This window comes from Aulonocara stuartgranti (genome assembly GCF_965226115.1).
Source record: "Aulonocara stuartgranti genome assembly, chromosome: 22".
NCBI lineage: Eukaryota > Metazoa > Chordata > Actinopteri > Cichliformes > Cichlidae > Aulonocara > Aulonocara stuartgranti.
Genome location: NC_138957.1, coordinates 29,271,388 through 29,291,876, shown reverse-complemented (window position 1 = coordinate 29,291,876; position 20,489 = coordinate 29,271,388). Strand labels below are relative to the sequence as shown.

General features: G+C 40.7%; 2 protein-coding genes across 2 annotated transcripts in view; both read left to right on the top strand.

The window, feature by feature from the left end:
• The first annotated feature begins 489 nt into the window (after positions 1 to 489).
• eif3eb (eukaryotic translation initiation factor 3, subunit E, b) lies at positions 490 to 10,569 on the top strand. The gene is made up of 13 exons (XM_082521870.1): positions 490 to 659; positions 1,132 to 1,249; positions 1,929 to 2,046; positions 2,194 to 2,236; positions 3,341 to 3,445; positions 3,552 to 3,677; positions 5,290 to 5,414; positions 5,737 to 5,863; positions 5,954 to 6,055; positions 8,706 to 8,815; positions 9,101 to 9,203; positions 9,381 to 9,515; positions 10,226 to 10,569. The coding sequence occupies exons 1-13, from the start codon at positions 570 to 572 to the stop codon at positions 10,262 to 10,264; spliced, it is 1,341 nt and encodes a 446-aa protein (XP_082377996.1). The 5' UTR covers positions 490 to 569; the 3' UTR covers positions 10,265 to 10,569.
• A 718-nt stretch (positions 10,570 to 11,287) lies between these two features.
• LOC309699072 (uncharacterized protein) overlaps positions 11,288 to 20,489 on the top strand; it is a gene marked incomplete at its 3' end in the record, with an annotated part of 45,668 nt that continues 36,466 nt past the window's right edge. The window contains exons 1-3 of the mRNA XM_082521927.1: positions 11,288 to 11,847; positions 12,521 to 12,558; positions 15,452 to 15,628. Of these exons, the coding sequence (XP_082378053.1) occupies positions 11,688 to 11,847; positions 12,521 to 12,558; positions 15,452 to 15,628 (375 nt within the window). The 5' untranslated portion in view covers positions 11,288 to 11,687. The remainder of the gene's footprint in view (positions 11,848 to 12,520; positions 12,559 to 15,451; positions 15,629 to 20,489) is intronic.

Here is a 20,489-nt window from a genome sequence, read left to right as displayed (position 1 = left end):
AGAAAAGTGGAAATCAAAGACAAAAATTTAAAACAAATAAAAATTAAGACATTTTAAAAACTCACTAGCAGAATAGTAAGTCTGGTTATAAAAATATGTCTTTAAGATGGATTTAAAAGTTGATAGTGAGCTTGTTGATCTCCTCAGGGATGTTGTTGCAGAGAGTGGGTGTCCTGACAGGAAAAGCCTGCTTGGTTCTCAGCCCAGACTGTGGGATGGCCACCAGAGCCTTGGTCGAGGACCTCAGGTCACAACCGGGGGCGCACAGTGGCAGAAAATCTCAACTATATTTTGTTGCGAGCACAGAGCGGGCTTAAAAGTCAACATTAAATTATTTTTATATAATTTAATTAATGGCTATTTAATTAATGGTTAACCAAATGAAGACAGGCAAGGATAGATGAATAGATAGATAGCTGGACTAAGGAGCCAAAATGAATGAAGCGCTCACCGGAAATGTGATGACGTCGCTTTAGCGGTCTCAAGGTCGGGGCGGGGCTCTGAGTTTCTCTAGCAGAGCCTTGTTGTCGCTCTTTTGTTAATAAAGTTTGCTTTTGAAGCCAGTCAAGATGGCAGAGTACGATCTCACCACCAAGATTGCACATTTTCTGGACCGGCATTTGGTTTTCCCTTTGCTGGAGTTTTTGTCTGTGAAAGAGGTATGGAGGTTTTTGCGTGATATGTGTAAAAGTAAAATGCAGTTGTTTATTGGCGGGGTTTATAGGGTGAAATATGATTGTGGCCGGCAGCGATGCGACCTAGCGAGCTAACTGGCTAACAGTCACGTTAGATAGCCGGTCATCTAGCAGCTAACAGCTAGTTTGCAACTGGGTATACACTTTAGTCCTTTATAACCAGATTATTGTTTTAATGCTAGTTGGCGACACCATAAGTGGTTAGAAAATGTATAAAACAGGCATGCAGTAGGTAACTGGCTTATGATTGTTACCCCGCGTGTTAGCTTATAGCTTAGCGACATAGCATAACAGCTGATTGAATGGGAGGAACCCCATTCACGTGTCTGCTGTGATAATCCTGGCGCTATTAAAGAGCGTTTATGCCGGTGTTTCATTATTTGAATTCGCGTTTCAAAGGGAACCAATCCTGTGAATATGTGTGTTGTTGTAACAGATCTACAATGAGAAGGAACTCCTCCAGGGAAAGCTGGACCTACTCAGCGACACAAACATGGTGGATTTCGCCATGGATGTGTACAAAAATCTGTATCCGGACAAGGAAATCCCACACTGTAAGAAAACAACTCAACACTTTGCTTTGTTACAACACAGTAAGAAATGTTGTACCACAGACGCATTTGATTTGCTCACAATGCCTCTCACCACAGATGGGTTACAGACTCTTTAAGCTAGCAATGGTTTTTCCGTAGTTATACAGAGTTTTCTTGTGAATAAAACAAAGCGATCTTGATTTTCCACTTAAATAATTGAGCCAGGTTTAATTTAGTAAAGCTTAAATGCATTTTAGTTATTTAAATGGGTTACAGTAATGTGCTTTATGGTAACACAAACTCTTTACTTTAACTATACGGGAACGAACCATTGTTATGTGTTTGGTCAACCCCAAAGGCCCCTTTTGATCTAGGAGAAAACCATCTTATCTTATGTATTGTTTCCTTAATCTTTAAGTTTAAGCAAAGTTTAGCATAGAAGCCAGACCTTTGTAGTGTAACTTTAATTACTGTCCAACTACTGATGAATCACACTTGGACAGTTTAGAGTTAAGAGATCATGAAATATTAGTAACATAATATGAACTTAGGTGGTTAAAGTTATTTTTAAGTTACATTTAAAGGGAACGTTTTGCTTTGGTTTTGTAGTGTCCTGCATTCATTTATTTGTTTTCAGCCAAAGTAAATCTGTCTACCTGCTGCTGATTTGTTTTTGATGTGTTTTATTGTTCTGCTTCAGCTTTAAGGGAGAAGAGAAGTACTGTAGTGGCCCAGCTGAAGCAGCTCCAGTCAGAGACGGAGCCAATCGTCAAGATGTTTGAAGACCCGGAGACCACTCGACAGATGCAGTCCACGAGGTCAGAAAAATTCATCTCTCTCAGAAGCCTTGTCCATTCTTCACTGCAGCTCTGATCAGATTACTCTTGTGATTTTTATTTATGTGATCTGTGAAAGTCGTCTAGCTGTTTGACATCATCTCATCTGTTTGTTTTAATCTTCACCAGGGATGGGAGGATGCTGTTTGACTATCTGTCAGAAAAGCACAATGTGAGTATTTAAATGTTAGCTGTGTATGCACAATGTGTTTCATATTTGGTAAAAGGTGCACTGCATTTTAATCTTGGAAGTTGGGAGCTAGATGTGTGCTTTAGTTTCCATAACAACCAGCTGTCACGGTGAGCCAGCAGGACTGTTATCCAAATCTGTGAATCCTTAAACATCAAACATGATGCACCAGTGTGCTCATTACTAATTCAAAAATCAGAGTAAATACTTGTTGATTTCTAATTAATTTCTTTCCTTAATTTTAGTCTTTTAATCTAATGTACAGATAAATTACTGTTCTTATTACCGACTAGTCAGTGCATGCCAGCATTGTCCACATCGTGTGCATTAGAAAAGGGGGCTTGTTGTCAGGGAGGGGAGGGCTTTGTTTTACTAAAAAAGATGAAAGATGCTGCCACATTCACTAATCAGCCACTTGCTGTCAGCTTTCCAGCCTCTCCCTGTCAGATTTCTTAGAGAGGAAATTGATGGTAGCACTTTTTTAAACATGCAGCATTGATTTCACTGTACTGCACAGCTGTAGACTTAATATAATTTTCATTTTAGCCTGAATCAAGAGGATGTATAATCGACTAGTTAAACAGGAGAAAAACAAGATCAGATGATAACTCTAGTAGTCTGAAAACAGAATAAATGAGACAATGTTAAACATTATGAATATTGTGCCTGTATGTAAAGGCAATTTCAACCATTACTCAGCATTTAAGCATTTAATTGACTACTTACACACATCCTCACTTGATGTTATACCTTTTTAAAAATGACAGTTTTATCCCAAAAGTTGATTTTGTTCATTTAGATTTCATCGCTCATCCAAGAGGCTTCTTTGGTCTCAGCTAACGAGCAGTGGTGCTGGTTTCTGTCGTTATTCAGCAGCATTGTTTATAAGGCTGTGGGAAATCATCTGAGACTGAAGACGTTAGTTTGAATTGAGTGAAAACGCAGGTTAACAGAATCAACTTTGGGGGATTTTATTACCAAGTTCACTGATTATGCTTCAAGACAGTTTTATTATCGTACAGGTACTGATGGAAGAACTCAGTGAAATGTAGCTTCCATTTTAATCGCCTATATTTTACTTCCTAGTTTCGTCAAGAATATCTGGATACTCTTTACAAGTACGCCAAGTTCCAGTATGAATGCGGTAACTACTCTGGGGCTGCAGAATACCTCTACTTCTTCCGCGTCTTGGTAAGATGTGAACTTATACACTGTGTAGTAAATATGAAGTTGGATGCCTTTAATTTTTCTTAAACAGCACTTGGTGTGGTTTGATAAGTTGTTGCTATCTGCTCAGGTCCCCTCAACAGACAGGAACGCACTGAGCTCCCTGTGGGGAAAATTGGCTTCTGAGATCCTGATGCAGAACTGGGAAGCAGCCATGGAGGATCTCACTCGTCTAAGGGAAACTATCGACAACAATGTAAGAAAATAATTAAAGAGATTGTTTGAGGTGCACATCCACTTCTCTGGTGTGCTCAAAAAAGTTGCATAACTTTGTTTGTTTTTTAAAGTGCATTAAGATGCTTTTCTGATCGGCAAACATTTGTGTCAAACGCTGGTGATGAATTAAAGCCCCCAGTCACACAGACAGGTTGCCAACCTGTGGTCGATATAGAAAACGCTACAACAAAGGTGGATGTCAAGGCGACGATATACCTGCTGCTCGGTCTGTGGCTTTTCGTAAGACTTGGGACCACGCCATTGTTTTTTGTAGCATTTCACTCGTTGCTGGGTTTCAAAAATGGCGGTTTCGATTTTTGTGAATGCAATGCTCCCACGATTCATTGACTAACTGACCAGCCAATCAGTGGCACATCAATGTTACATTTTTAGTATCTGCTCGGATCACTTGGAGCCCCAGCTGAGCAGGTTTTGGTAGCAGGTACTGTGACCTAAAACCCTGAAAACTATGATGAACCGCGGTGCGTCGATCCAAGTAGGTACTAATGGAAAAGGGGCTGTAGTGTGACCGAGGCCTCAGTTTTGTGAATCTTGAGTCACACTGGCAGCAAAGCTTAAAAGCTCTGGCCAACCATGCTGTTCATGAGAGGCCATAGAAAGAGTTTCCTGGTGGTTTGTTTTCCACGTTTATGTGAATATAAAATAAGAAAGCACCAAATCCTGGTTAAGCATGATTAAAGTGTGTTTTACCCTTGGGTTTGCTTGGGTCCCTGTGACATAAATTTCAGCATCTGACAGTGAGCGTGAGGGTCCACACAGACGTCTGCGTGTCTGCCTGTTTTTTGTGACTTGTTCATATTACAGTACACCAACCATGCATGGGAACAGACAGTAAACTTTAAAGAAGTATAAGAGGAATGACTACTCAGACGTCAGGTCTCCAGCTTTTCGTGTCCACAACAGAGTAAAATCCAGGCCTTCAGCTACTGTAGCCCAGCTTTAGAAGGGAGGACGGTACACCTGATTTCTCACTTTCATCATGAATAGAAACTAACTTACTGAGTCACATTTAATGCTGCTTGCAGGCAGCAATGAATGCTTTTTCCCCACATTCATTAGCGCACACTACTTGATGGGTATTGGCGGACAGATAAAACCGTGTGAAGTCAAAGCATTTGCCTGTTTTCAGCTTTTTATCTCTCAGCCGTAAAACGCAGATGGGAGAAGTTTGTGAATGCAATAACTTGACAATAAGGCCGTGTGGGATTTTAAAATTGATACCGTAGGTGCATCTACTAATCTTGGAAGAGTCGAATTTCAGTGACCCGATCTCAAGTTTGGGGTCGAAGGTCAACCTTTCTGAAAATCTTGTGAAAGTGATAACTCCAGAAGGAAGTCCCCAGGGATTTTCACATGTATACCATATGTGCATCTTCTAGGATGTTCTTTCATGTTCTTCTTTTTAAACTCCTGTGTAGTTGTTGGTTTTAGGTTTATAGTGGCAAAAATAATCCCTGGTATACAGACCAAGCTGTGCTGATGCCTGGCGTGTGGTTGTGTTTGCCGTATGCTGCGGGAAACCCCGGCCTGATGTCACATTTTCTCATGTTTTTTGTTGTGTTTCCTTTCAGTCTGTGAGCTCTCCACTCCAGTCACTCCAGCAGAGGACCTGGCTCATTCACTGGTCCCTCTTTGTGTTCTTCAACCATCCCAAAGGCAGGGACAACATAATCGAGCTCTTCCTCTACCAGCCTCAGTGAGTCACTGTATAATCAGTTATATCACAGAACAGTCATCTTTCTAATATAATGCCAGGCTTGTGCTCAGGCCACTGATGCGGTCATCTGCTTATGTTGGATGTTCCATCCTCAAGGACATTTGGACATCATTTTTTAAACCTTTGAACATTATTGAAGATATTACTAGTTTGACTGCCACCTTACTTTTGTATTATCAGTTTCTCTTTATGTGAATGCATTTTCTTGGTTCTTTTTTGAAATATAATGACTGCTGATACTACCAATTTAATTGTGAAGAATAACTTTTGTCTGGCTCCGTGCTGCCTTTGTGCTTTTCAGATACCTGAATGCCATCCAGACAATGTGCCCGCATATCCTGCGATATCTCACAACCGCAGTCATCACCAACAAAGATGTACGAAAGCGCAGGCAAGTTCTCAAGGACTTGGTGAAAGTCATTCAACAGGTAAGACCGAGAAACTGTTGATTATAGTAATTATTTCAAATGTGCCTTGAGGACTTAATCAACATGATGGCTTCTCTCTCACGCCTGAAGGAGTCCTACACATACAAGGACCCAATCACGGAGTTTGTGGAGTGTCTCTACGTGAACTTTGACTTCGACAGCGCACAGAAGAAGCTGAGGGAGTGCGAGTCGGTAAGAAAAGCATCCTGAGCGTCCTCGTTCAGTTTTTCGTCTTTGACGGTGTGCTTTTGTCATCGTGCACAGGCCTAAATCGCCCCACAAAAGTTGGCTGTCAGCTGGGACTGAGGGGTGATATGAAGCCCCCCTCAGCCTTGGTGCTGTGATCTCCTGAGTCCCAGGCATTTAACTTTGCAGCTATTCAACCCAAGCAAATCCATGTCTGGCCTGATTTGCTGGCTCTTACTTTTATTCAGTTTGATTTTCAAAGCGGAACAGCTGTCAGATTTCGGACTCGGTTGCCTTCTCTTTAAAAACCCTTGACTTCTATTTTGCAGTTGTGCTCGGGGACCACTTTGCACATTCTCGAAGCACTCTCATCAATTCGCTTTTAACCCCTCTTGTATAAATTATGCAGCGCTGGCAAAGCCTTCAACTATCCTGTCAGATACGCAGAGTGAGCGCAATGATGGAAGAATGAAGATAGTTCATTAAGAAAGTCTGTTGTCATGGATTCTGTTGGTTTGTAACACTCAAGAGGATATAAATTTACATTTTTAATTTTTCTTTCTCTGGAGATCAAAAACTTGTCTTAATTACTGTATAAACATGATTGCTTTTGTTTTGCGGTGTGCAGTTTGAGGATTAAAGTCTTGTTGAGAACTTGATTGACAGGAAGTAGTTGATGTCTGCACGGCCCTGGTTCGTGTCCTCTATGAAATATGAAAACAATCAGTGAGCTAGCAAGCTGCTTCAGTGTGGCTGAAGTGGTGAGTGACTTAATTTATTACACAACAGCTGTTTGCGAAATGAAACCACAATATCATCTGTCTGTCATCGGTGTGTTCATAAATCTAAACTCTTGGAAGTTTGAGATCGCTCAAACATCCTTCCTCTGCGCTGCCGCTTTTATTTTTGTAGAAATGCAGTCGCAGCCTAGTAGTACTCTGTTTAGTGACAGATTTCTAATCATTAGGGATTTGAATGATGTTGGTAGGTTTTAAAAAACTGTTTTGTGCTCTCCAGTGATGGTTAAAAGGGCCGAATGTCCATGTGGGTTAAATTTAGTCATGACGATGGAGTTAAATACTGTGTACCGTACGTAGCTGCAAGAATGAGATTCTATAAATCTTAACCAGTGTTGTTGTGAGTGGTTAGTTTTTAGTAAAGACTCTGCTTTACCAGCTCTGATGCATTGCTGTCATAACCTCAAGTCAAAGAAATGCTTGACAGAATTTCCCAAATAAGTCTGTAGTGATCAACACAGGACACAACTTCTGTATTAAGCGGTTCTTTAAACGGTCTTAAATATTGCTTGGACAAGCACCATCCACAGCTTCGTCAGTCGATAGCAGACAGACCAGCAGATCAAACAGCTCTGAGGCACTAAATGAAAGAAAGCAGGACTTAAATGTGTAAATGTGGCGTCTGCAGAGTTTACTGTGAAAGTGTGGAGTTGATTCAGTGCGCTACGTACAACCTGAGCTAATTACTTTTGTAATGCTCCTTTTGTGTTTTTATTTCCCTTTTATTTCGTTTTTAATAGAAAGATCTCTTTTACAACTAAAACTATTCAAACTCAACATGTGACAAATGCACCTAATATAATAACATATACAATATAAAAATAGTCTCAACAACAAACACCGGTGTGATGCCTCTCATTGTCTTTTTTGTCCTTTGGCAAAATATTTGATGTCAAAGGTGTGTGTGTGGGGTCATTTAAAAAAAGCTGTTTTCCACTGATCTGTCAAAACACTGTGGGCTTTAAAAAGCATGGATGTTTTTAACTGTAGAGAGATTACCACAGCCCTGCACATACCTGCTTAGTGATGAAGCTGAGATGTGTTAGAAGTAGCCTTTTAAAACTAAATTTACCAAAACATGGAAAGTAGTATATTATTGGTACTGAGGCTGATGATAAACACGCATTAACATCTTGTAGCACTTTATATATAATATGTAAGAAAAACCACTTCAGAAGCAACACACACACGAACTGATTAAGCACATTAATGCATAATTTACATACATGTAAGACACTGTTTCATAAAGGCATTTTGCTGGAAGGATTTTTTTCTATGGTGCGTATTTTCTTCTAGCACCAGTATTTTGATTTATTTTTAACAGATGGTGGGTATCGCCCACTAGCAAGGTCCTGATTTTGGTTTGAGGCTCACTCCCACAAACGTGAGGAAAACCAAGGGCTGTGCCATCCACTGCTGTCTGCTGTAAATATAAAAGCATTACTTACTTCAGCTGCGAGTTCTGACAGCCCTGTGTGATTATACAAAAAAAGCCTCTGTAGAAATGTGTGCTGCATCGTTACTTGGATGGTTTTCACTGAGATATTTTAATATGCAGGTTTGAATAACCAGTAGCTGAAGATCTAAATCACAGAAAATATTTGCCTGCACATAATGTGTGGCTGCCATGTGGTGGTATTATTATGCTCTGAATATACGCACCTTTTCAGCACTGCAGGGTGAGGGTTGTAATCTTTCGGGGCAGAAATGTAGTTATTTCCTTGCTGAAAAGCAAACCCTGTATTTGGCAGAGGGGAACTAAAAATTGCTCATTTGTAGAACATTCGGTCTTCTGTTTGTTCCTGGTATGTATAAACCCTGATGGATGCTCACCACTCTGGTGTTTTTGTCCCTGTCAGGTTCTTGTGAACGACTTCTTTCTGGTCGCTTGTCTGGAGGACTTCATCGAGAATGCCCGACTCTTCATCTTTGAAACCTTTTGCCGCATTCATCAGTGCATCAGCATCAAGTATGTCAGGGTTTTTTATGCAGTGTCTTTATTTCTGAAGTTATAATTGCTTTTAGAGGAAAAGTTTTATTTTTTTAAACCTACAAGATCTGTAAACTTTTTGTGCCCAGTTGATTCATATTCTGAACTTGTTTGACCTCTGTGCTCCCATATTTATTTACTTTGTTTTTTTTAACCTCGTGTCCTTGTTCTTTTTAAAGTATATTCAAAAGCAGACTTTTGGATTTAACCAGAGGATATTTACTGAAATGAAACGCCTCGTCCTCTTTCACTCTCTCCTCCCAGCATGCTGGCAGACAAACTCAACATGACGCCTGAGGAGGCGGAGAGGTGGATCGTCAACCTCATCCGTAACGCCAGACTTGATGCCAAGATCGACTCAAAACTGGTGAGGCTCTGCATTCGCTGATCCAGATGAGCTTCAAATCACTGAGCGTAAACAGCCATGACTGCTGATTTGAGTAGTAACACTGTGTATTTCTTTGCTTGTCAGAGCGCTATTTTTGAAGTACTTTAAAATCAGTCCTTGAGGGGGGAAATATTAATTCCTGCGAGTGTTTCTCAGGGTCACGTCGTGATGGGCAACAACGCAGTGTCGCCGTACCAACAGGTGATCGAGAAGACCAAGAGCTTGTCCTTCCGCAGTCAGATGTTGGCGATGAACATTGAGAAAAAGCTGGCACACAGCAGCAGGAACGAGGTAATCTGAGGACTTTGCACAGGGATTAAAAGATGTCACCCATTGGTCGTGTTTGTTGTTGCTGGAAGACAAAATGAACACTACAGTGAAGCATTTCTGTTTGGTCCAACAAAGTTAAGAAAACTAAATTTTCTTGCAAACATCATGACAGCATTTGATTGTAACGCTGGCAGCAAACCATCATTTCTATTCAGTATTTTATTCAAGCCTGAGTGAATACTGCAGGATTTTTATCTGTGCAGGATAACAGTAAGCATGATCACTCGTCTGTGATTTCATTTTTAAAAAACATATTGGGACAAGTGAATTAAAACACAATTTAAAATACAAACGTTTGTGTTTGTATTTAAATATACAAATGTGTCTCACCTGCATAATCATGTGTCAGACGCTTTTCCTTCGTGCTACTGCCCTCTGATGGATAAATGTGGAAAAACAGGAGCATATATTTCGTTGTATTTGTCTCAGTTCGTTATAATTATGGCTCCTGGTTTTCTTTTCCTTTTTTAATTTTGCAGTACTTCAGTAGTTTTTGTAAGATTTTATTATTTTAATGTGAACTGTTTTTTCCCAGCTGTCAGTCAGTTTGACAGAATAGCTGGCAGGTATTTTTTATTATGATGGTTCCTAATTTGGAACAAATTTCTTGTTACCTTTGTGTTTGTTCTCTTTTTGATGTGTTTTTTTTTTTTTTTGTGTCATTTCCTCAGACACCGAACTGGGCTGCTCAGGACTCCGGCTTCTACTGAGCACGAGCTGAAACGAGCATCAGGAAGATTCGGAAGCCTCTCGGGATGTTATTGAAGCTTTTTATTGACAGATTTGTCGGTTTATCCACCGTTTTTATTTAACTGCCTGTCATTGAACAATAAAAGCAATGAAGCGAGGCAGCTTATTGACACTCAAGATGTTACATGATAACCTATTTATAATCTGCTATGAGTAGATTTATTTTTATTTGTTTTTTAAGATGAAGCTTATTTCCTTGCACTCTGAAAGTAATCATCTAAAAACCTACATGACAGTTTACATTAAAGATTTCTGCCCCCCTTTATTGATGTCCTATGTCGTCTTTCAGCCACTAGATGGCACAGTTGGTTTACTTTTCGTTTGATGCTTGCAGATCTGCAGACAGTGGTAACATTTCAAAAGTTGCACATCTGTAAGACTGCAATGACTTTAATTTTGAGTTTCTATGATTTGCTGACAAATGAATGAAACTTGTAACTTTTGCAAACACTCGCTGTTAGAGGAAAATCTCTCATAAGGTTAAGCGTCAGGTGCAGCCTTGGATCATTTTCAGTTCGTGTGTTTCTATTAATCCTAACATGCGGCGTTTTTGTTTCTGCTCGTGCAGTTATTGTTGAACAGCACCTTTTTCTAAAGATTGAATGACACAGTAATGACTACTTCAAGATAGCACATCAGTAAATATTTGCGGTGTGTAAATGCCCTGTAAAACCAGTCTTCAGTACTTTACTTTAGAAACTTCTATGTAAGGACGTGGGTTCCTTTAAAACTGGTTGGGTGACTGGTTCTATTTAATTAACGTGTGTTGTGTCTTTTTGCTTTGTTACTATCGGTGAGAGATAATCTGGATCTTACTGTGCAGGTTAGATGTTGTGTGAAGAAATGGAAGTGCGGCTGCAGCACAAGATCACCTTTATAACACCGTCTAGTGTCAGAATGTGACTCTACCCTGTAATTACACAAGTTTCAGCTGGCAGGTATTCAAGGAAAAATGTGAAACCACCTCGAGTGCATTTCTCAGTTGACCCTCGGTGTCTCAGTCACTTTGTGTGAGGATCCCTTCTAAGGGAGTGGCTCACAGTGAAGCTAGCTGCTGCGGCAGCTCTTAGCCACTCCTCCAAACTGTTTTTCTTACCCACACACACTCTCACACTTTTCCAGGACTCAGTAAAACACAACAGACACAAGCTAACACACACACAGAGCTGACGTGGGCTGAGGTCTGAGCCGGCTCCTTGTGGAACAGCTGGTATCCATCTGTGTTTGCTGCTGCTGCTGTAGGCACAGTGGCTGCCCCGAGAGGACACAAACTGGCCAATTGCAGCACACCCATGAGCTCTGCTGCTGTCACACTGCTGGATTTAGACTGCATAGATAGTTAGGCTCTTCTGGTGGCAATCAGTGTGATCAGCAGCCTTCAGCATGGATATCTCGACAACCTGGGCTGCCAGTAACCCAGCTGTGGCCCGGCTCCTCTGGGTCCTAGGTCTGGTACTGGCTACCCTCCTCGTCTGGTTCTTGTCCTTCTGCTGCTACAGCTGGAACCATAGCTCATCGGCCTCTCTGGAGAGGTACCTGGCAGGTAGGTGGGCCCTTGATCCCCACCCCTTCACCCTCTGTGGGTGTGTGGAGGCCTGTGATAGGTTTACAACTGACATGGCTGCTTACTGTGACTCTTCAAGTTCAAGTCAGGCTCGCTTTTACTACTCTCTCAGTGGAAACGCATTTTTCCCCCTCAAAGTCTGGTAATTGTAAATTGTCAGTGTTTCATTTTCCAGAAACTGCCAGCTCGTGTTGGCTCTGTCTCTTTTTTTGTGGTTGGAGCAGTTCTTCTTACCACTTTTATGTGCTGTTACCCATGTGAGGGATACAATGGGTCTTTCATAGTCAAAAGTACAATTTTTTTTTTTTTTAAAAAAAGAGAGGAATTTATCCACCACAGATCTAATTTTCCATTTTACCGAGCACGTAAAACTACATTTTAATGTTGTACGGTCCGTAATGTGAGCTTAATGATATGTTATAAATTTGACAATATGTGATGACAAGGGTCAACACGCAGCTGAGGTGATTTGCGGAGTCATGGTAACATGCATGTCACTGCAAGCACCTTGTGACCACCATGAGAAGTCACAGGTTATTTTTATCGTCTCATATTCAGATTCTTTAAACTAGCTCCATCTGAACTGAAACATCATAGTAAACTTTGCTTATCAGCTGTGCATGTGACAGATGTGTATTCTTTCTCCAAACAGCAATGGCAAAGCCCTCCAAATCTAAAGCTCCGACTCAGGTGAGAAAAGCTCTCGTAAGAGTGACTGTGCGTTGTTCTTTATTTTTCTCAGTAGCTCCAGGGCTCTTCAATCACAGCAGTTATCTATTCACAAATATGTCCGCCTGTAATGCCTCCCTTAGACTTCAGGGGTCCTCGTTCACTTGTACTTTATCAAAACTCCCTTGCTGATGAGAAAAACTGACAAGACCAGCGAGCTTGACAAGTTCATCAGTGTACTGATCCATGACAGGTATACGTCAAATATAATTTGCAGCATTATGGAAATTGTCTGGGAAAACTTCCAGCTTTAGTGTTTTATGTCTAATGTGCCATAAATCTGCCATAAGATTTTCTCACGTATTTTTTTAACATAAAGATGTCGTCAAAATATTTCACACGGTCGATTAAACCTAAAGATAACAACGCCCAATAAGACCCAAACGAGGCCCACATCTACAGTTTCCATGGATCGCATTTGGCCTTGACTCGCAGCATTAATTCAGGTTGGGTCTGACTGCTGTAACTCTGCCACACGTCCACCTTATATGGGCCAAATGTTAGGTGCATTTGGATCATGTCTGTCCCACATAACATTTCCATGGGCAGTGACTAAGCTGTAAATGCCAAAAATAGCTCAGATTGGGGCCCGATGTGTCTGACTTCTGGGATGGTTAATGTCAATATAACTCAGCTCCATCACTCATTTTCAGTAGTCTTATTTACAGAATGAATAATTAAAAAGCTTTGATACTTATTTTTTTTTCACAGCAGCCCTTTTGACACATAGTAGCAGGATAAACAGGTGTAATTGGTCAAATTAACTATATTTCTGCTCCAGAGAACAAGTGTGCAAAACACTCACTTAAATAAAACGGATGCATTTTAATGCTTTTTAATTACACCTCTGTTTGTTCTGAAATACACTGGCAAATCTGCTGATGTTAAAAGTAGCACTTAAGTGAGTCAACTCCCTGAAGATTATGGTTCTAATATGTGTCCTTTAAATCTGACGAAATACTCGTAAAGACATGTAGCCATTGTGAGATTGTGTATGCTGTAATCACAGCAGTGCATCAAGCTTTTACATGTTTACTAACTTCATTTAGAATGTTACTTGTACTAATTAACTCTAAATGCAGGTTACATTTGAAGCTGAATGGTCTCGAACTTCATCTTGAGTGGAAAAAAATTAATGATCAGTTGTTGAATTGTTCTACTCAAAACCACACGTGCATCCTCTGGGAAACATGACCTGGACCTCAGTTCTGCTGCATGTCATAGCTGTGTGATTTCAACCTCAGCCAATGTGGTGGACCAACTCAGAGCCTCACTGCATTTAGGGTTAAAAAGCTTTTGTAGCTTAATGTCAAAAACATATGATTCATCAGTGATTCATCCAACAGTGAATACGTTTTTAGCATTTGGTGTTCTGTCTGAGTAATAAGGGCAATTGATACATTTAATGTTTGCAGTGTGAGTAAGAGAATGTCTTTAATTACAAGCAGAGCTGGCACTTTCTACAACACAAAAAAGTCACTGTCCTAACTCAGTGATTACTTAAAAGCGTTGCATACGCCACTGAAGCTGCAGCTAATATGCAACATTGGTGCTGTTCACATGTTATAAATCCAATAAATGTATTCTGCAGTCCTTCCTCTCTATGTTTTGTACTCTAACCTCTTGGCAGCTGAAGCTTGTCACACTGCGATGCCATTACTAAGTAGACTGCAAGTGGCCTTGTGATCTGCTGAGAGATCTGCTGGCCTCCGTCAGTGTGTTTTGGCACAGACAGAATGAGTGTTGTCACACAGTAGAGAAGCACTGTGTAGTCATTGTGAGTGATAATCTGGAGGGCCTCTCTGAAATGGCTCCATGAGTGAAGTCCTTTGTCTGAATGGCACTGACAAGCCACCAACGGTCCATATTCTTCTGCAGTAGCAAGTGGATGGACAAAGAGACATGTGAGGTCTCTCTATGTAAAGCAGAGCTGCACACATCCCGGCACTGTGGTGGAGTTACTGTCAGTTATCTGCTGGTCTCTGTTTGCGAAAGCATAATAACCAGATACACTAGTGGACACGTGTGGAGAGGGATCCAACCAAGATTTATGCAATACAGTTGCATTCTTCAAAACACATTAGGAGGCCATGAGAATGAGGGCCATTAAAACTCCCACTCATGACCTGCATCTGCTGGTGGTGCAGAGGTTACAGCAGAGCTGAGTGGCTTTACATTTCAATTTCCAACATTTAAATAGTTTCATTATGGTTACAGATGATCTTCTAATAGTGAACAAAGTCTTGTTTGTTTTAGACGATGCAAATGTTAAACATAATTTCTGCGGTTAAATCTGCACAATTTCCCTTCCTAAAATATTGCAAAATCTTTGAGTGCTGTAAGATGAGATAAGATTCATCTCTAAAGAAGACTATACAGCAACGTGATGAAGGATATTCAGAATTAATCCTGTCAACTCCAAAAGTATGTCTATTCACTAATGGATGTTCTTCCACTCAGGTTAAACAAATTATGATGTTGTGGCTTTATTTCACGCCAGGGAATTCCAGCAGCAGGAAAAAGAAAACCTTGTTTGTTTACCTGACAGCGCTAATCTTAATGAGTGTCTAAAATAAAGTCTTTGTCTGGCCCAGTCATCAGTGCGTGCCAGTTATCGAGACCATCTGTTTTCCATCTGTAATTGGAGAGTGAACTTTAAAAATGAGTCCTTTAATTGGAAGTAAAACCTGAACTTTGTTCCATGTTGGATGGTGGATATATCTGAAGCAGCACACAAACTCTATCTTGAATATGTTAGATGTTGTGTTAATACTTGATTAAATACTCTTTTTTTATCTCAGCTAAACAATGATAAACAATTAAACATGATCTTATTTTACATGTCTCATTTTAGAAGAAGAAAAAGGCAAAAGAAAAGGCAGAGAAATCTGCTTCTGTCCAGCCAGAGGATGTTGTGGCAAAGGAGTCTGTAGCCATTGGACAGGAGCCACCATGCCCTGCAGTGAGGAAGAGGAAGAAGCGAACTCCTAAATCTGGGGTGGAAACTGTGACTACAGTGGCAATGCAGAAGGTGAGGAGTCATAGGACGGGTTTCCTGCCTTTTCAGAACCACTTTCTCTACTTTCTTTGGTTTAATGGCACACTTCAGGATCCTAAAAAGAATGAAAATGCTCCACTTTTCTGTCTTAGTTAAGGCTAATTTTTCTCTGAAAATTTTTCATCTGGATTTGCTGTGAACTCATCTCGGTGCTTATGGGACATGTGGCTGACTGGAGACATAGTGTCCATTACTTTTTAAAGCTTTAGATACAAACTGTATCCATAATTTTTTTTGTTAATATACTAATAAATTATGATTCTTGAGGATTAAGATGCCCAGAGTAGTTAAACAGTTGTAAAATTAAATCAAATCAAATCTATTCCTATAAAATCATACATAATAAGTACTTTTACTTTAGGTACTAAAGGATGTTTCGATGGTACTAGTTTTGCACAAAATGGTCCTGAATGCAAGACTTTTACTTTTTATCAAGTGTTATAAAATTTATTTTATGTTTTAAGGGCTTAAAATTCGAGGTTTGCTCTCTTTTAGATTACTTCTCTGTTTACCTGGTTTTCCAAAACCTGCAATAACTGCAGGAGTTCTATGACTTATTTCCCCACTGATTGGGTTCTGACATGCTGTACGTGCAAAAAATGATTCACCAAAGTAATTCCAACATGACCTGGAGCATCTCTCACTCAGAGCTCTCCGGCTCTGTGAAGCACTCAGTTGATCAGATTAAATCTTCAGCACAATGGGTACAAAGTTGGCTCAGACGCTGGTATTCCGGACTGGTGACATGCATGATTTGTGAATACAAGAAGGGGCTCTGTGTGGGACGGAGCCAGCACGTCACTCCCACCCCTCCGGTCTGAGTCCTCGGTAATTCATTCTACTAGTGGGAGACTAATAATGTAGTAGTGCCACACAAACAAGCAATCTGCCATTCATCAGTCACTGTTGTGATTATGTAATAGCTCAGCAGGGCAGTTTTTAATGTGAGTCAGTACAAGTTGGTCTCATTTGGAGCAAAAAAGAAACCTGAAAAACATGACAGAGTAAACAAAGCAAAGGGAAATGAAATTAAGCAATTTTACACATTAATGGGATTTTAATCAAAGTGCAAAGGGCAGGCAGAGGTCATTAAATAAAACAATTTTAAATATCTTGGACTGTTACTAAGTGCTAAATCAATTACCAACAATTAAAAATCATTCATTGTGAGAGTGTTCTTGTTTGGCCTTTTAGTTTTTAGACATGTAGACTAAACACTGGGTCCAATTACACCGTCTTTCCAGGAACTTCTACAACATTTCATGGCCTGTTTCGGGAGTCCTCCGGTGTCATGGAGACATTTTGTTGCCTCACTGACGAGGGCTCTTGTCAGATGCCAGCTGGAATACCCTTACTAATTCATCCACTTTCTTAACATCTTATCCAACAGTGTAGCGGGGAGGCTGGAGCCTATCCCAGCTATGATAGGGCGCCAGGTGGGGCATCAGGAATACCTGGAGAAAACCTGCAAGTGCACGAAGGAGCAAGCGGACATTTAACCTGATTTAACTGTAAAATATTATTAAAATCTCTTTCAGTTTTTAAAACTTTGTCTTAACAGTAGTTTTGTAAGCTACACACTCTGGTGTTTAAAATGAAAGCACACTACAGCTGTTTCCACGTGACATACAAGTGCTGAGCTCAGCACTGGCGTTGCGTCCTGAGTAATAACACCATTATAAAGGATTTCCTGTGAAGTTTGGGGGAAAGTGCAGAACTCTCAGACTGAAACGGAGACACACATAATTTTTTTTTTACTCATATTGCTTCACCCAACCCGAACCCGCTCAGAACCACAGTTTGAGTCACATATTTCCTTCATAGGCTCCACATGAGCTTGCCCGCATTACCACAACTAAAAGTCAGCGTGGAGGGTGTAACGCGTAGCGAACCGACAGCCTCCCCGCTATAAACCTGAGCTCAGTTTTCACATGCGCAATCAGATCTGCCTCCTTATCTCAAACGTGCCTGTTGTTCAGTGACAACTTCGCCGGTGTCGTCGCGCGAGCAGAGCTCGAGGCATGCTGCCTGCAGGCTGAGGGAGCTGGTTCCTCCTCTCGTCCTGCAGCCCTGATCAGTCCAGGTCTGAGCGTCTGAGCATCCCACAACCAGGAAACTGCAGGACGCAGGCGCGACTCTCGCTGCGGATGAGGATGATGATGGCTTTCGAAGTTTGAGCAGGTTAAATCTGAACGTATCCGCCGACGTAACGACTGCAGAGCCGTGTTTTGCGGTTGTGTACCTGGGACCAAACCAACAGCCATCCTGGATATTTTGTGCGTGAGTAAACGAGGAATACAGATTATTCATTTTTCATGTTTTGCCGCATCGTCGACACCGATGATCACACGATTTAGTGCATTTCAAAGCCTAGAGGTCATAAAATAAAACCCGACCTATCATGGTAGTATAAGCGAGGCTGTTCACGTCATAACCTTCACTCTAACCTGTTAAACGGCAGGTGCACCCACCCCTCCGTGTCCTCTCTGCGGCTCAGCCTCATTACAGGTGTGGCGGTGCAGAGCAGAACGAGCTTGAACATCTACGATCCTTGTTGTGTTCAAGTTTTCTGGGAAGGATCCAGACTTGACAGCTTTGTCTGAAAAGTGATTATCAACAGATCCAGTCCCGCTGAAGTCCATCGGTTGTTTACAGTTTGGGAAAGAGCGAAGAGGGGAGTTTGTCAGCTCGACTGAGCTACTGTCAGAGTCTGGGCATTCCTGTGTACACACTACTTCATTTTCTTTGATTTCCAAGACCTGGATGGAGCATGCTCTCTAATGCTCTGCAGAGTTGCCTGGTAACTACGGATCACCATGATGCTTTCAGCTGCTTGGAGCAAGGCCATACAAGAAAGCATATGCACTGTGAATAGGAATAGGTTGGAGACATAAGTACAGAAGTGATAAGAGCTGTAGATGATGGTTATATGCTCTACATCTGATCTGCACTCATAGATCATTTGTAGTAGAGTAATAATTAATTCAGAGAGATGATCACAGATGACATAAAGAGGCTTAAACTTTGGTGCCTGGCTGACGAAAGGACTCTTCAGAAAGCTATCTTTTGATGCCTCTTGCCAGTGCTGAGGTCTCCCTCTTTGCTATGCGTGGGCACTGTTTTAGAAGCTATGAATTTTTAACGTGACTTCCTGTAACCTTTGAAACAGCCCAGTCTGCAGTCTTCTTGATGTAGTTATATAATGCCCTTTGTTGTCCATGAAAGACCCTAGTTCCTAGATCCCAAGCTGAACCCAAAGACCATTATTAGTTGACTGGTACTGGTCAAATATTGGCAAAATTTCCATTTAGAGCGATCAATGTTCCAATGTTCCATTTAGACCAGTCAATGAAACGCCACAGGAAAGCATAATGCGTTACTGCTCTACTTTCAGAGGCACATTGAGGTATGGCATGATAAAATAATCTTAATCTGTTAAAAGTTTTCCTAAATAAGAAACCACACAAGTGGTTGAGTACTGATGTGCCTCCATATAGTAACAGCTGCCACGTGCAGATGTTCAGTTTCACTTCATTTGATCCTGAAGTAGGTTTTTGTTTATCTTAACCCTCTGATGCATGAATTATGAAAGCCTTGGTCAAGATTTTTTTCTTAAGTGCTTTTATTCTTCTCAGGACATGAAAAAAAATGTTCAACTCTTTTTTTTCCCCAAAAATATGTTTTTTTATAAAGTTATAAACTTGTCCACTCCAGTGGACTACATGCGCCTGAGCACTTAGCATGAAATACTGTGAATTTACTATAAAAATTAATTACCTTGTGTTCTATTGTAAATATACAAACACTTGTTTGCTTGTATCCTTTGAAAAACATCTCAGCAATTTTTTTGGAACTTTCAACTCATAAGGCCCCAATGTTTAGACGTAAATAACAAAACCAATCAACAGTCCTAGCTGTGAATCCTACACCTGAATATGGCAAACTATCTCCAACAAGAGAAACGTTTTTGAGTCTACACAGTTCTATAACGATGCAGGACAGTATTACCAAGCCCTTAGTAGCATGCTGGAAGAAAACACAAACTGACATCTTAGTCTCTGCATCTCCAAACACTTCTGTGTTCATCACACCTAGGCTGTCCGTAGTTCCTATGTCTCTGTTCTGCTCTGGCAGCCACTCTCATCATCACTGGACTTATCACTGAACTCATCATCACTGCACTCATCAATGAAATCATCATCACTGGAGCTGGATGGAATTTCCTGGACTATTCTGTACGCTGCCTTATTCTTTGCTGCATTTGAAGTCTACAAAATATGATAAAATAATTATTATAGTAACTCAAACTACAGCTGATCTGCACAGAAATATACATTTTAAATGAGTAGCTTATAAATGTAACAATTATATGCTTACTTATAACCAAAACAGTCCCAAAAAACAGTGAGACAATTTATGACTTATGTTAAAAAAATATAGTGGGTAATGCATGATGTCCACTACAGTGGACACATGGTTAATCGTAGTTTTCTACATATTAGACATAACAATTTCTTATTCCAAACAGATAATATCCTTCCCTAGATGTTACTGCATATCATCATATTTTTTTTACCTGTTGGGCTCTTTTAGCATAGAAGGATTGACAGGATATGCCAGCAGTGGTCGGCAGGGGTGACAGTTTGTCTGCCATCTTTGATTCAGAGGAAATTTACTTGCAGTTGCACTAACTGAACACTGAATTGACCTCAATGGAGCATGGCAGCAGAGAGCACTCTAGAGGCTAATATGCAGTTCCACCATAGAAACCAATGCATTAAAGAGATATGTACGTTTTAGTAGCTGTCCACTCCAGTGACCACTATGCATCAGA

Bases quoted from the DNA above. Each gene is read 5' to 3' on its own strand.
- eif3eb (XM_082521870.1), top strand. From the start codon at position 570: ATGGCAGAGTACGATCTCACCACCAAGATTGCACATTTTCTGGACCGG. The intron at 3,446-3,551 runs GTAAGATGTGAA...CTATCTGCTCAG, and splicing joins TCTACTTCTTCCGCGTCTTG to GTCCCCTCAACAGACAGGAA. The intron at 9,204-9,380 runs GTGAGGCTCTGC...AGTGTTTCTCAG, and splicing joins CCAAGATCGACTCAAAACTG to GGTCACGTCGTGATGGGCAA.